Source organism: Corella eumyota, chromosome 7 (assembly GCF_963082875.1).
Source record: "Corella eumyota chromosome 7, kaCorEumy4.1, whole genome shotgun sequence".
Classification (NCBI taxonomy): Eukaryota; Metazoa; Chordata; class Ascidiacea; order Phlebobranchia; family Corellidae; genus Corella; species Corella eumyota.
Window position 1 is genome coordinate 172597 of NC_137496.1, and position 14720 is coordinate 187316.

The 14720-nt window shown below is 34.0% G+C and overlaps 1 protein-coding gene across 1 annotated transcript; it reads right to left on the minus strand.

The window, feature by feature from the left end:
* Window positions 1-175: 175 nt before the first annotated feature.
* Window positions 176-13846, minus strand: LOC145760563 (insulin receptor-like). Its single transcript, XM_082574482.1, has 29 exons — window positions 13499-13846; window positions 13140-13272; window positions 12748-12916; window positions 12268-12372; window positions 11832-11988; window positions 11570-11742; window positions 11155-11317; window positions 9868-9978; window positions 8154-8292; window positions 7842-8071; window positions 7543-7666; window positions 7110-7163; window positions 6808-6989; window positions 6422-6592; window positions 6157-6233; window positions 5591-5712; window positions 5466-5534; window positions 5320-5375; window positions 5129-5225; window positions 4436-4598; window positions 4194-4280; window positions 3857-4134; window positions 3492-3636; window positions 3268-3362; window positions 2800-2965; window positions 2300-2513; window positions 2033-2240; window positions 1450-1578; window positions 176-1325 (listed from the first exon to the last, which is right to left on the minus strand). Exons 1-29 carry the CDS (start codon window positions 13767-13769, stop codon window positions 1100-1102), a joined length of 4314 nt encoding a protein of 1437 aa, XP_082430608.1. The 5' UTR covers window positions 13770-13846; the 3' UTR covers window positions 176-1099.
* Window positions 13847-14720: the final 874 nt, after the last annotated feature.

Here is a 14720-nt window from a genome sequence, read left to right on the forward strand (position 1 = left end):
AAACATTTGCTCCCTTAGCTGAAGTTTGGCCTTGTTTTATAAGATTTTCTTGGATATCTTATTTGGGAAATAATATTTATGTAAACTAGTTCCTTAAACAAGTTTAAATAATAAACTGTTTATAAAATATTAATTTATAAAACTAAAGTTTATTTTAATTTTACAACAAACCAAGTTTTTCGAAAAAGTTTATTTATTTGACCCAAAAAAAGTAAAAATTGCAATGCGAATTATAGCAAAGACTATGTACAACTTAGCGTGATGACGTCATATGACGTGATTACCACAAAAAGAAAACAAGAGAGCGCCATAGAGCGATGTTGAACAATCAACTTTAAAAAAAGTTAATTCGAAATTCCGTTGCGAAAAAGAAAAAACTGATTAAAAAAAAGTCGCACATTTTATTTTACACAAAAAACAGTTCACTTGATGTCGGGGAAAAAAGTAAAATCCGCGGGGGTAAAAGTAAAATTTTCCCGCTAAAGTGAGCGGTGTTCGAGGTGCACAAAAAACACTAAAAAACATCAAAAAAATGGAAAACACTTAAGCTTTGCAGTAAACACTTTTTCATGATCAAAAAGTAAACACTTTTCGATGATTTTTAACAGAAGTTCGAGGATAAAGAGGTAGACTCTTCCAATAAGTTTAAGAGTACCTCGATGCAACAAAAGTACCTTTACAGTTTGTACTATCTGAAACTTAGAAAAAATGGCACAAAATTTGTTCTAATACAAAGCACCGCCATCCAAAAACAGAGAAGATTGAAAAACGCAAAATTTTTAAGAAACCAAAATTGAGGCAAAAAAAGAATTTGGCAAAAATGTAGCAACCCAAGTTTTTGCACCAAAATATTTTGCCAGATTTCCTTTAAAATGTTGACGGAGAGATTTGCAGTGAGCGCGGATGAATACTCAGGATTATTTACAGTGAAAAATAAATAAAAAGTCACTAAGAGCGCAAGCAAGCGCTGATTGTGATGTCATCAATAAAACAATTGAACCTATTGTCCATCACCTCAGTGTGGTGTAAAAGTCGCACTACAACTTGTGGTGTTAAAGTGCCTTACACTAGAGGGGGCTATAACCCCATCAGTTTATCCTCAACAAATAGTGGACTGGGTCCGATGAACAATTGGGGAATCCCCAGTACCCCCATTTAGACCAGGGATATCCCCCTGGGTTTGACCCCCGTTTAAGTGAAGATAGGGATCGGGGTCTTTTCCTCCGTGAATGTCTGCAGTGACCAGCACACCAGGGGAATCCCCTAAAATTGGGGCTTGTTCCGGCAGAAAGTTATCCTCTTCAGCCCCAACTTGTTCGTCTGGTCTAAAAAATTGTGGATCAATAAAATTTGTGGATAACTTTTGTGGATAAATAAAATTATGGATACTTTTTGTGGGTGGATAACATTTATAGACAAATTTTATAAATAAATCGTTGAGAAACTTACTGAGCTTCGTGAAAAAATGAAACTTGTTTAAAATCATCGCTCAGATCAGGAGATAAAGAAGCGACAATTTCCAAGAAAGTTGGTCGCATGGCTGGACTATAATGCCAGCACATCAACATTAAATCATATCTAAAACATTAACTTATTTTAAGTTTGGCAAATATAAACATTATTAAATATTACTACTAGTCGATAGCTCTAATGTCGGAATTTTAATTGTTGTAACATGGCCACAACTCTCAACTAATATTTGCTTGCAATAATTCACCTATGCACCACAACCAGAAGTTTTATTTATTTTGTAAGCCTATGAATCATACATCGGTATATATATGTATATATTTAACTTGTTCATCTGGTCTATTACTACTGGTCGAAAGCCTAACCTACGGTTCGAATTTTATTTGTTGTAACATGGTTGCATCTTGCAACTAATATTTGCTTGCAACAATTCACCTACGCACCACAACCAGAAGTTTTATTTATTTTGTCTGCCCATAATTGGACATATTCGAATATATCGTCCACTAAGCTTCATTAGATATAAATGTGCTCCCTTAAAACAATATTGCATTAAACTTACATTTTCTTTGGACACTCTTTGGGTTGTTCCATGTATCCACCATCTATAACATATCTTGTTACCTGATCGTGTTGTTGACCTTGGTAAGGTTGCTCGGCCAAGGTCGCGATCTCCCATAAAACGATCCCGTATGACCACACATCACTGCGCGAATCAAAAACTCCGTCTTTCAATGACTCTGGCGCCATCCAGCGAACTGGTAGGATACCTGAATACAGACAGCAAATATAGAACTTATATGAAACACATAAATATTTTAAATTTTACCTTTGGTGTCAACTCTGTAATAATCCGTCTCATAAACATCGCGAGTGAGCCCAAAATCTCCGATCTTCACCGTCATATTGTTGTGGACCAAACAATTCCTCGCAGCGAGATCTCTGTGGACATATTTAGTTTCAGCCAGGTACGCCATCCCATCCGCAATCTCTCCGCACATCTGGAGTTTCTCTTGTAAAGTCGGGGGATCCCCTTTCTTTATCTGGGTTTAAGTTTACAAAAAACTAAATAAATATGTTGAAGCAAAATGACAGATTTGTCCTAATTATAGGCACTAAAAAAACTAAAAAAACTAAAAAATTCAACTTCAAGTAAGCAAATTTTGTTATGACTCAAAATCAACCAGAGATTGTTTATCGGTCAATTATAATTTATAATATCTCAAACTACGTCAACTCAAGTCTGGGCCAGGGTAATAAATTTTACTCCATGTTTAAGCTGTGAAGTCGACCTACCAATATCGAGGATAAATACAAATATTTAATCACCTCCGCATCAGGTCTGGTGCATCTGAGATAAGACTTGAGGTCCCCACGAGCCATGAATTCCATCACAACCATGGGTTTGTTGGTTAAAGATACAACTCCTAACAACCTCACAACATGATGAGAGTTGAAAACCTTCATCACACTCGCTTCCTTTAAGAATTCCATGCTGAAAAAATAAATAATTATCATTAATTTTGTTACATATTTAACTGGATATCAGGATTTTTTGCCCTATCAGAATTTTGCTTGTTGTAGTATAGTCGCAACTCTAAGTTAATATTTGCCCACAATAACTTACCCACCACAAACAAAAGTTTTATTTATAGGCTCATAAATTAAACAAATATATATAAGTTTATAAATTTTAGCCACTAAATCCATAAACAAAAAAGATTAAAAAGTTAATATTTTTTCCATATTAAAAACATTTTAGGATTTTTAATTTTTCAACAATTAAGTTTAAATCACCGTTTAGCTAAACTTTCGTTCCCGTGCAAAGTTTTAACGGCAACCCTGGTTTGATGTTGACCTTTGACGACCTCTGTCGCAAGACCTTTAAAAACCTGAAAAAAATGTTTAAATTTTTAATTTACTCTGTTCTGACCTTGTTTTTATTTGATTTACTTTTTATTTTAACTTCTGCAAGAGAAAACTTATTATCGGCAGTGGAAATCAAACCCAGGACCACTTACCTTCCCGAAATGTCCCTGCCCGATCTCCTCCAACAACTCGATATTAGTTGCAGCGATCTCATACTCATCAGGTTCATAAATCGCAATACTCGAGTACTCGGGGTTCACTGAGGCATAAATTTGAGGGATTTTCGAGTTTAAGTATCTGAAGCAACAAAAAATGTTTCACAGGAGATTAAAATGAGGCTTAGTGGACAATATATATATGATGTCAATTAATAGACCAATATAAAACTGCCATTTGTGGTTATCGCAGACAAATATTAGTTGAAAGTTGAGACTGTATATTAACAATTGAAATGCAAACTGTAGAACAGACGACCCGGTTAAATTAAAGTTAAGAAAAAACAAAAATCTTTTTTTACCTTTTTCTGCAGAAATAAAGAACGACGAGACCAATAATTGCGATAATCACCAAACTGACAATAATCAAAACCAGGGGTAAAGTATTCTCAGAAATGGGGCCAGGGTCCTCTTCAGTGACTTTAAACCCAACCCTGGGGCTCCATAACCCCGCATCAGCCACACTGATGGGTTGAATCCTCGCCTCATATTTACCCGGGCTCAAATATTCGATTTCTAGTTCACAGTGGCCATGTTCATAGAAGTACATGACAGAACAACATTTCTCATGGAGATTGGTCTGGAAAACACAAAATTGTAAAACTACCAACTCACATTTTAACTTTTTTTCATACTAACCTGAGTATTCTGAATAAATTGTTGGATTTTATATTTAATAATAAAACCATTCGGATCTTTTGGAGGTTTAAACACAATAACTCGAACCTAAAACATTAAAATATTATTTAATTTATCCTCAATGTAGAAACTAACCCACACAATCAAGAATTATCTGTTACAACATGTCAGCATCGAGAATCAAACCAGAAAGTTAAATTTTCTTCCCACCAAATTAATAAACTTCACCCACAACAACTTACATCATTTTTGCTGACAATACGAACAGATTTGGGTGGAATAACGTCAGCACTTCGAAGGATTTGAGTTCGTTTGGTGTTGATGTAAACAGAGCCACAACCAACTTCTTTGTAAGCGTGGTTGCAAGCACTAATCTCTATGTTGTACTCAGAGAAGTGGTGCAAACTAAAATTTATTTGTTTTTTAAAAATTTTGACCTCATGATATTACCCATACCCAGTCCCAAGTTGTACAAGTTTAAGATATAATTGACCCCATATTATTACCCCAACCCAGTCCCAAGTTGTACAAGTTTAAGATATTATTGACTTCATGATATTACCCCAACCCAGTCCCAAGTTGTACAAGTTTAAGATTTTATTGACCTCATGATATTACCCCAACCTAGTCTTAAGTTGTACAAGTTTATGATATTATTGACCTCATGATATTACCCCAACCCAGTCCCAAGTTGTACAAGTTTAAGATATTATTGACTTCATGATATTACCCCAACCCAGTCCCAAGTTGTACAAGTTTAAGATTTTATTGACCTCATGATATTACCCCAACCCAGTCCCAAGTTGTACAAGTTTAAGATATTATTGACCTCATGATATTACCCCAATCCAGTTTAAGTAAAGTTAAAGCTAAAAAGGTCCTACTGAAAATCAAACTCAAAACCTCATTTTAGAACAAATAGACAATTAAGTTACCCAGTTAGAGTAATATTGTTTCCATAAACATATTTCTGCTCCCAAGCGTACGAAAATATTCCCGGGCTTTCAGTTGGCAATTCTGTGTTGTTGATAGCTGAAAAATATTTTAAAAAATTTTGTTTTATTATTTTATCAAAACGAATAATACATCAACTCGTAACAGTTGTATTTATCCTCAAACTACTTACCTGGAGGTGGCGCTGTTGAGTTGATCAAAGTTCCATTATTAAACTCTCGTCTGTATCTAAAATATTTAAATTTTTACGAACAAAAAATTGCAGAATTTTTTAATTTTTACGATAAAAACTGAAAAATTCTGACATTTTTTTCCTACCTATGATTTTCCAACAAACTTGCTGATCTTTTTTTCCTGGAAGAATCTTCATAATTCTCGTCAACCCGACTTAAAAATAAAAACAAAAAGTTAAATTATAAAATAAATATTTTTAATTTTCTTACCTGTGAATGAGTTTGTTGATCAAAAAATCCTCAAACGACTGAGATTCAACAATTTCGGTCAACGAAGGTTTTTTAACTCCTCCTCCTCCTACTCCCCCGTTGTACTCACAAGAACAACATTCCTACATTGATAAACTCATTATTATTTTGTGCCTGGGGTCCATGGTTCGATTCCCATGGCTACCATGTTATAACTACTAGCAGTGTGGTGTAGTAGTCAGAACACTTGGCTTTACAACATGAGGTCCTGGGTTTGATCCCTGCTGCTCTTAAGTAAGGCAATATAAATGATATAAACTCCTTCTAAGCCAACAATTAATCAGCAGATTAAATACCGGGCAACTGTTAAAGTCCATTTAAGAGTAGGTCTGGGATGTTATTCTATGTTTGGGACAGAAAGTCAACTTTTCCACATTGAGGATAGATAAATAAAAACCAATTCGAATCCAATAAAACTACCAACTTTACAAAAACATTTTAACAACATTTTGCAGTTGAAAATTTAAGGTTTGATTCCAACTGCAGCAATATTTTCAACCAGGACAACTTTAAAATATAAATCCAACCTGGTTGTCTGTATTTGTTGGTTCTGGTTTCACTAGTTTGGGTTCAACTGGTTTCAATGTTCTATCTTGTAACTGACCTGAAATATAACAAACATTCTAAGTAATAAAAGTTTCTACCCAATAGTAAAAGTACCTACCCCAATAAAAATACCAACACCCAGAAAAAGTACTTACCACAATAAAAGTACCTACCCCAATAAAAGTACCTACCCCAATAAAAGTACCCACCTCTATAAAAGTATCTATCTCTAATAAAAGTACTTACCCTCAATACAAGTATCGATCTTATACATCAGGGAACTATCATCAGGCTGACGTTGCCATCTTACAAAGTAGTGAGTAATATTCCCATTTGGAAAGTCCGGATGTTGCCAAACGGCAGATATGGAAGAGTAATTCACAGCTGTTACTACAACATCTTTTGGACTTGAAGGAGCTGCAATAAAATAATAGTGATAGTTAGGAATTAGTTCATTGGTTCACTACATAAGGTTCTGGGTATACTGCCCTTATTCTGTGGTGCCCTTCAGTAAGGCGCTATAAACAGTATAAACTCATTTCATGAACAGCTTAAAATTTGTTACTCTATGTTTAGGTTGTGCATTTGACCTTCAAGAAAAAAAAATCACAGAAATATTTTAAACAACTCACGGCCGGGGGCAGTTGTAAAATAACTGATGTTGGATTGAGCGGCTTTTTTAGCTGTCATGGTGGTTGACATGACAACGTAATACGCATATTTTGTGTAATATTTCAAACCAGGGAGAACCTCCGACGAATAAGTTGGTTTGTCGCCAACTGGTTCCTTTTTTTCAACATCTCGAGTTAACCAACTTTAAAGTAAACAAAAAAATTAAAGTGTATTTAGTTAAATCATGTTATTTATTCAGTTATTATTAAATCTGTATCCTAATTCATAAACTGATTAATTAACTTTATAAAAGTTTAATCACCTGGTTCTGCCACAGGCATCAGCTCCATGATATCTCGTCGCATTTTCAGTTTTACTTAATCAATTTAAAAAAGTTAATGTTATACTTAAAGAAATAATTTTAGGTTAAGTTAATGTAAAAAACAATAATCAGAGTAAGTCTAACATGGAAGCAATTATTTTGTTAAATTAAGAAGTTGATCACTCAACATAATAATAATATTATGTGTAAATTTATTAATATTTTACAGACAGATTAATAATTAGATTATGTAAATATTGTCTCGCCAGCACTATAGAAAGGTCAATAAAACGAGTTGTTATTGTCATGGGCATCTAGTCCAAGCAGGCAAAAATTACAAAGATTAAAATTCACCCTTTTTAACTTGTTTTTAAATTTATTTTAAAGCAAAATTCTTGTTTAAATTTTGACCAAATTTCTACAAAATTCTTACGATTCCATGAAGAAGACTTGGTAGCCGATCAAAGTCCTGTAGTCCTTGACAAAAGGGTTCCTCCACGTCAGTTTCACATCCTGTTTGTTCACTTTGACATCCACCACGATCTCCTCTACTTGACCTTAAAGTAATTTCAATCTTTTAAAATTTTAAAGCAGTAAATTTTTGTTTGATATTGTTGGTGATAATCTTTTTTGTTTGCACAAGAATGACGGAACTGGGAATTGAACTTATGACCTTTGCTCTACAACATAAACTTTGTGTTCAAGTTTAACAGAACAAAATAGGAAACTTACAAGGTGTTCGATCCCCATTAGTTGAGAGTGAAATATCTTTTTCATCTTCTACTAATTTCGTTAAATTCCTGATCGGATCAATTTTGTCCAAACACAAATATTGGTTGTAGTGGAAAAAAGCTTTTCCTCCCCCAATAGTGAGATTACTTCGCCCATTAACTGTCCCAAAGTTCCACAAATCCCTTAAGTTCTGGTTGTCCCATATAAAAAGGCTGTAAATGTTGTCAACTCTGGAAGAAATTTAAACTTTATTAAAATTATTTTAAATTGGCAACACTGGGAATTGAACTGAAGACCCAAAACCCAACTTACAAAAACTCTTTCGTCCCGATGATCCTCCTTAAATTCTTGAGGAAGGAGAGAGAGACGAGGGCAAAGGATCTTTTCACAACTAGAGCTCCAACCTCCTGCAGTCCTCCAAGAACTTCTTCCAACTTCTGGACCATGTCAGCTGCAAATTAAGATGTTAAAGAATTGAGTTTTAAATAAAAGTTAAGACTTCCACCCTCAAGTAATGTTAAGCTTTGAGTGATCTTACACCCTTGAGTAATGTTAAACTTTGAGTGATCTTACACCCTCAAGTAATGTTAAACTTTAAGTGATCTTACACCCCCAAGTTATGTTAAACTTCGAGTGATCTTACACCCCTGAGTGATGTTAAACTTCGAGTGATCTTACACCCTTGAGTGATGTTAAACTTTGAGTGATCTTACACCCATGAGTGATGTTAAACTTCGAGTGATCTTACACCCTTGAGTGATGTTAAACTTTGAGTGATCTTACACCCTCAAGTAATATTAAACTTTGAGTGATCTTACACCCCTGAGTGATGTTAAACTTCGAGTGATCTTACACCCTTGAGTGATGTTAAACTTTAAGTGATCTTACACCCCTGAGTGATGTTAAACTTTGAGTGATCTTACACCCCTGAGTGATGTTAAACTTCGAGTGATCTTACACCCTTGAGTGATGTTAAACTTTGAGTGATCTTACACCCCTGAGCGATGTTAAACTTCGGGTGATCTTACACTCCTAAGTAATGTTAAACTTTGAGTGATCTTACACCCCTGAGTAATGTTAAACTTTAAGTTATCTTACACCCCTGAGTAATGTTAAACTTTAAGTGATCTTACACCCCTGAGTGATGTTAAACTTTGAGTGATCTTACACCCTCAAGTAATGTTAAACTTTGAGTGATCTTACACCCCTGAGTGATGTTAAACTTCGAGTGATCTTACACCCTTGAGTGATGTTAAACTTTGAGTGATCTTACACCCCTGAACGATGTTAAACTTCGGGTGATCTTACACCCCTGAGTAATGTTAAACTTTGAGTGATCTTACACCCCTGAGCGATGTTAAACTTTGAGTGATCTTACACCCTTAAGTGATGTTAAACTTTGAGTGATCTTACACCCCCAAGTAATGTTAAACTTTAAGTGATCTTACACCCCTGAGTGATGTTAAACTTTGAGTGATCTTACACCCCCAAGTGATGTTAAACTTTGAGTGATCTTACACCCCCGAGTAATTTTTAACTTTAAGTAATCTTACACCCTCAAGTAATGGTAAACTTTGGGTGATCTTACACCCTTGAGTGATGTTAAACTTTGAGTGATCTTACACCCCCAAGTAATGTTAAACTTTGAGTGATCTTACACCCCTGAGTGATGTTAAACTTTGAGTGATCTTACACCCCCAAGTAATGTTAAACTTTAAGTGATCTTACACTCCCGAGTAATTTTTAACTTTAAGTGATTTTACACCCTCAAGTAATGGTAAACTTTGGGTGATCTTACACCTTGAGTATTGTTTAACTTTGAGTGATCTTACACCCCTGAGTGAAGTTAAACTTTGAGTGATCTTACACCCCCGAGTAATTTTTAACTTTAAGTGATCTTACACCCTCGAGTTATGTTTAACTTTGGGTGATCTTACACCCTCGAGTAATCTTACACCTCATCTTACATCTCGAGTAATCTTCCACGCTCGAGTAAATTAAACTTTAAATAAAACTTGAGACTTACACCCTCTAGTGATTGTGATGACAAGTTGGCCTGGAATTGTCGTACAACCTTGGAGTGAATTCAACTTTTCAACGCTGTCCACAATATACGGAGAATCAAGATTTTCGCAAACTAAATTAAAACTTTTGTTACCCCAGTCCTGAATTGTTGTTACCCCTTTAAAAACCCCATGTTTAAAAATTTTATCTAAATTTTTACAACATGTGAGTCAAACCCAGTTAGAAATTAAATTTAACTTTTATAACTAACAATATTTTGCATCCTGACAGACACTCAGACACAACTTACCACTCTGACAAACACTTAGACACAACTTGCCACTCTGACAGACACTCAGACACAACTTAACACTCTGACAGACACTCAGACACAACTTAACATCCTGACAGACACTCAGACAAAACTTACCACTCTGACAGACAGTCAGACACAATTTACCATCCTGACAGACACTCAGACAAAACTTACCACTCTGACAGACATTTAGACACAACTTACCACTCTGACAGACACTCGGACACAACTTGCCACTTTGACAGACACTCAGACACAACTTACCACTATGACTGACACTCAGACACAACTTACCATCCTGGCAGACACAACTTACCACTCTGACAGACACTCAGACACAACTTACCACTCTGACAGACACTCAGACACAACTTGCCACTTTGACAGACACTCAGACACAACTTACCACTATGACTGACACTCAGACACAACTTACCATCCTGGCAGACACTCAGACACAACTTACCACTCTGACAGACACTCAGACACAACTAACCACTCTGACAGACACTCAGACACAACTTGCCACTTTGACAGACACTTAGACACAACTTACCACTATGATAGACACTCAAACACAACTTACCACTCTGACAGACACTCAAACACAACTTACCATCCTGACAGACACTTAGACACAACTTACCACTCTGACAGACATTCGGACACAACTTAACACTCTGACAGACACTCAGACACAACTTAACATCCTGACAGACACTCAGACAAAACTTACCACTCTGACAGACATTTAGACACAACTTACCATCCTTACAGACACTCAGAAACAACTTACCACTCTGACAGACACTCAGACACAACTTGCCACTCTGACAGACACTCAGACACAACTTACCACTATGACGACACTAGGACACAACTTACCATCCTGGCAGACACTCAGACACAACTTACCACTCAGACACAACTTACCACTCTGACAGACATTCGGACACAACTTAACACTCTGACAGACACTCAGACACAACTTACCTTCCTGACAGACACCTCCCTTGCAAAGTTCACAGAAGAAAACTCGGCCATCTTTAGTGATAACAACATGACCAGTCGGACAAACATACACACACTGTCCTTCATGTCTGATCCATTGGTCGTCATCACATTTCTCTTTCGTGACACAAAGCCAGTCGTGTTTCTAAATGAAATATTTTTTAAAATTGTTAATTATTTTATTTAAATTAATTAAAAAAATAGGGTAAATATAATTAATAACATCCCAAACTGCCAAAGTCAACTTAAAAATGATTGGAGGTTACTGATTTTCCTCTATGTATGGACTGTAACCTTCCTACAATGAGGATATATAAATACATGGACTGGCAAATTATTAAGTATGGGGTCTCAGGTTTGATTCCCGCTGCTTTCATAATGTAAATATTAATCTCACCCGCAGAGTGTCACCAGGACAAGTAGCGTAACAAGTGTGGTTGTAATAAAAGTTGCGACATGCATGGCATGCTGAGGGGTCATTGGGTCGTGTGCACCCCGCCAAACACTCGGGGTCACATGTGCATTCACCCGCGTCACTGCATGCATGAGAGCAGTTGCTAGGACAAACTTCTGTGGGTAAAAAAAGGGTAATTAGAACTGAGTTCACATCTTAACTTGAACCCATTATAAATATAATTCTGACTTAAAGGTCAACTCACTTTTCTGACAAAGATCGAGACCCCAACAGTAGGGGGCTGATACCCCGTCCTCCCCAATTGAGGAACAAGCGTTCTCAGTATTTCCACACTGGTTCACGCAGCCCTCAAAATCATTGTCTTTAATTTCAGGATTTGAGATGTCGATATTATTGTTTAACTAGAAGTAAAATATAATTAATTAAAAAAAGTTTAATACAACACCAACTTAACGACTTGAAAAATATTAAAACTTCATCGTAAACCAAACAAAGATGTTATTTATATTCAATAACAGAAAGTTGACATTTTTCCAGCCAGACAAAATCAATTTCAGACAAATATGATTCATAAAAATAAATTTGTCACAGAGAAAATAAGAAAAACATTTTTAGGTGAATATTAATCATCTAAATTTCAACAAAACTAAATTTTATTTTACATAAAATATCTTTTTTACCTTTCCTAGTCTGGCCCAGTCCACAGTTGAAGTATAACAAAGTTTGGGATTTTTTTGTAAACGAATTCCTCCTTCTTGAATAAACTTTAAATTATCTAAACCAATCTGTGGAAATCAAATTATTAAAATTTAAAAAGGTGATTAAAAAAAGGATTGTATAAAAATATATTCAAAAAAAATTATAAAATAATTATTTAGTTTTTTCTTGGAATATTTTTAGATAACCCGAAATATTAAAGAACTAATTAACATCAGATGGTAATCAAGGTTTAATTGAAAACCACTAATTATCAGGTTAGCTCGTTTAAAGACCAAGTTGTTACGTACTAGAGTGACATAATTCAAATAATGTTGTCATATTAAAGGTTAACAGAATAACATAAACACTAAATTTAAAATAGTAAAAAGCTTCACTTGAACAAATAATAAAAACTTTTTAACGCCTGTTTAAAAAAATCAAAACATCTTAATATTTCTTACATTTGCTAGTTGTAGACTCTCATATATAACAATGGCGTATTTATCGTAGAACAACTGTTGACCCCGAATCATCACCAAGTTGGGAAATAAGTGATTAAGAGTTGTAAGACCCAGGACCCGATATAATAACAAATATTCTGTGATCACCCTCAGTTTTGGAAAGGAATATCTTAAAAAAATACAACATGACATAAAATTAATTTTAGGCATAAACTGGATTTACTTTATTATCATCAGGTTTGTTAATGTTTACCTTTTTAACTGCATATTATTACAAATTAATTTAAGATAAATAATAAAATGTTTTTTAATGTTATGATAGCTCATTAAAGATAAAACCTAGTGGCTAAATTGCTTTCAACAGGAATCAAACCCAGAACCTTACAACTTACTTGGGGTCAGTGAGATCATATTTAAGTTTAAGATCGTTTAGGAAATAAATCCAAACAAAACCGTCAACGATGACACAATTCTCTAAATCTTTAAAACCTTCATCAGAATAGGATACAAAAATACTCGAGCAAACTGTAACAAAAATATCCAATTAGAAAACACCAAAATAATTTATTTTTAACAACTATATAGAGATGATTGATTTAATTAACTAATATCATCCTAAGTTGTTTAAAAATATCTTGGATTTATTTAAATAAACTAAAACACAAGATTTAAAAATGAGTCAACAACTCCTATTATGCAGAATATAAATATTTTAAAGAACAAAATTAAAAACAATATTAAATAAATTCACCTGGGCCGACGTAATATTTTTCATATTCACTCTCGTAATAATCTGAGTCAGTATCGTTACTAGAAACAGTAACTGTGTCCGTTTCCGAGCGTTTTTGTCGTAATTTTACCAAATTGCGTGAAGTACCGAGCGAGTTACGATGAGCTAGTTTAATTTTTGCCAAAGTTTTTGCTAATTTTGTGTCTCGACGACCGAGGAAATTGGAATGTGAGAATGCAAATAAACTAGAAATTTGAATGAGGATGAAAAGTTTTCTTGTGATGATCATCATGCTATAAACAACACTTTAACATGGTGGTAAAATAACTTTTGTACCGTAAATATTACTGTGATAATTTCAAAATAAAATTAATTTGTTTCTAATAATAAGTTTTGTTTTGTAAATTCACATTTTACCACAAACAATAAAAAATATTTTAAACTGTTAGAACCTTTCAACTTATTATTAATATAAGAAGGACAACTAAAGATTGAGTTTGCATCTTTTGTTCAGTTTTATTTTACTTTACATTTTAATCTTACATTCTGACATTATAATTATTTTTTGCTCTCAAGTAAATAAACGTTAATTTTTTTCCGTTTTAAACTTCTTAACTTTTAGCTCGACTAAACTTTTATTTTACTTTAAATCTAATTTAATTAAATGTCACTTACTTAATTACTTTTACCACATTTAAAAAATAAGATTCTACCTCAGTTTAAATCAATTTAGCGCAAGTTTATAACGTTTTAAAATTATTTTTTTAAAAACAACGGCCTAAAATAGCATTTACGTGGTCTTAACGACATTTAAATCGTTGTAAATGCAAGTAATTTGTAAAATTAAGTTGTGTATTATACAAATTCATCATCAAATTTATATAAAACTACTATAAACTCATAAAATTCATTAAAAAAACATGGAAAAAATTCAGCCTAATTTCGGAAATTTTTACAATTTTTCGTAAACAACTTGGGAACTGATCACGTGATCAGTTACGGTTGATTGGAGCGTAGTATACGCCATGAAAATCCAATCAAAACGTTCCAATTTGTCAAATTATTTTATTTATTTATAAATATTACTTTTATATTTACTGCTCTATTTTTAAATATTTGTTTATAATTCCAAATAAATAAATTTAACTTAAATATTAAACCAAATTGCTGCGTTAAAATTGTCGAAGTTTCATTTTTATTAGATTTGATATAAAAATACGACCAATAAAAATGTTATCAAAAA

Excerpts from the sequence above, each read along its gene's own strand:
- LOC145760563 (XM_082574482.1), bottom strand. The coding sequence starts at position 13,769 with ATGATGATCATCACAAGAAAACTTTTCATCCTCATTCAAATTTCTAGT. Across the intron at positions 3,637-3,856 it reads CTTTATTTCTGCAGAAAAAG|ATACTTAAACTCGAAAATCC; the intron begins GTAAAAAAAGAT and ends TTGTTGCTTCAG. Across the intron at positions 2,241-2,299 it reads TTACAGAGTTGACACCAAAG|GTATCCTACCAGTTCGCTGG; the intron begins GTAAAATTTAAA and ends GTCTGTATTCAG.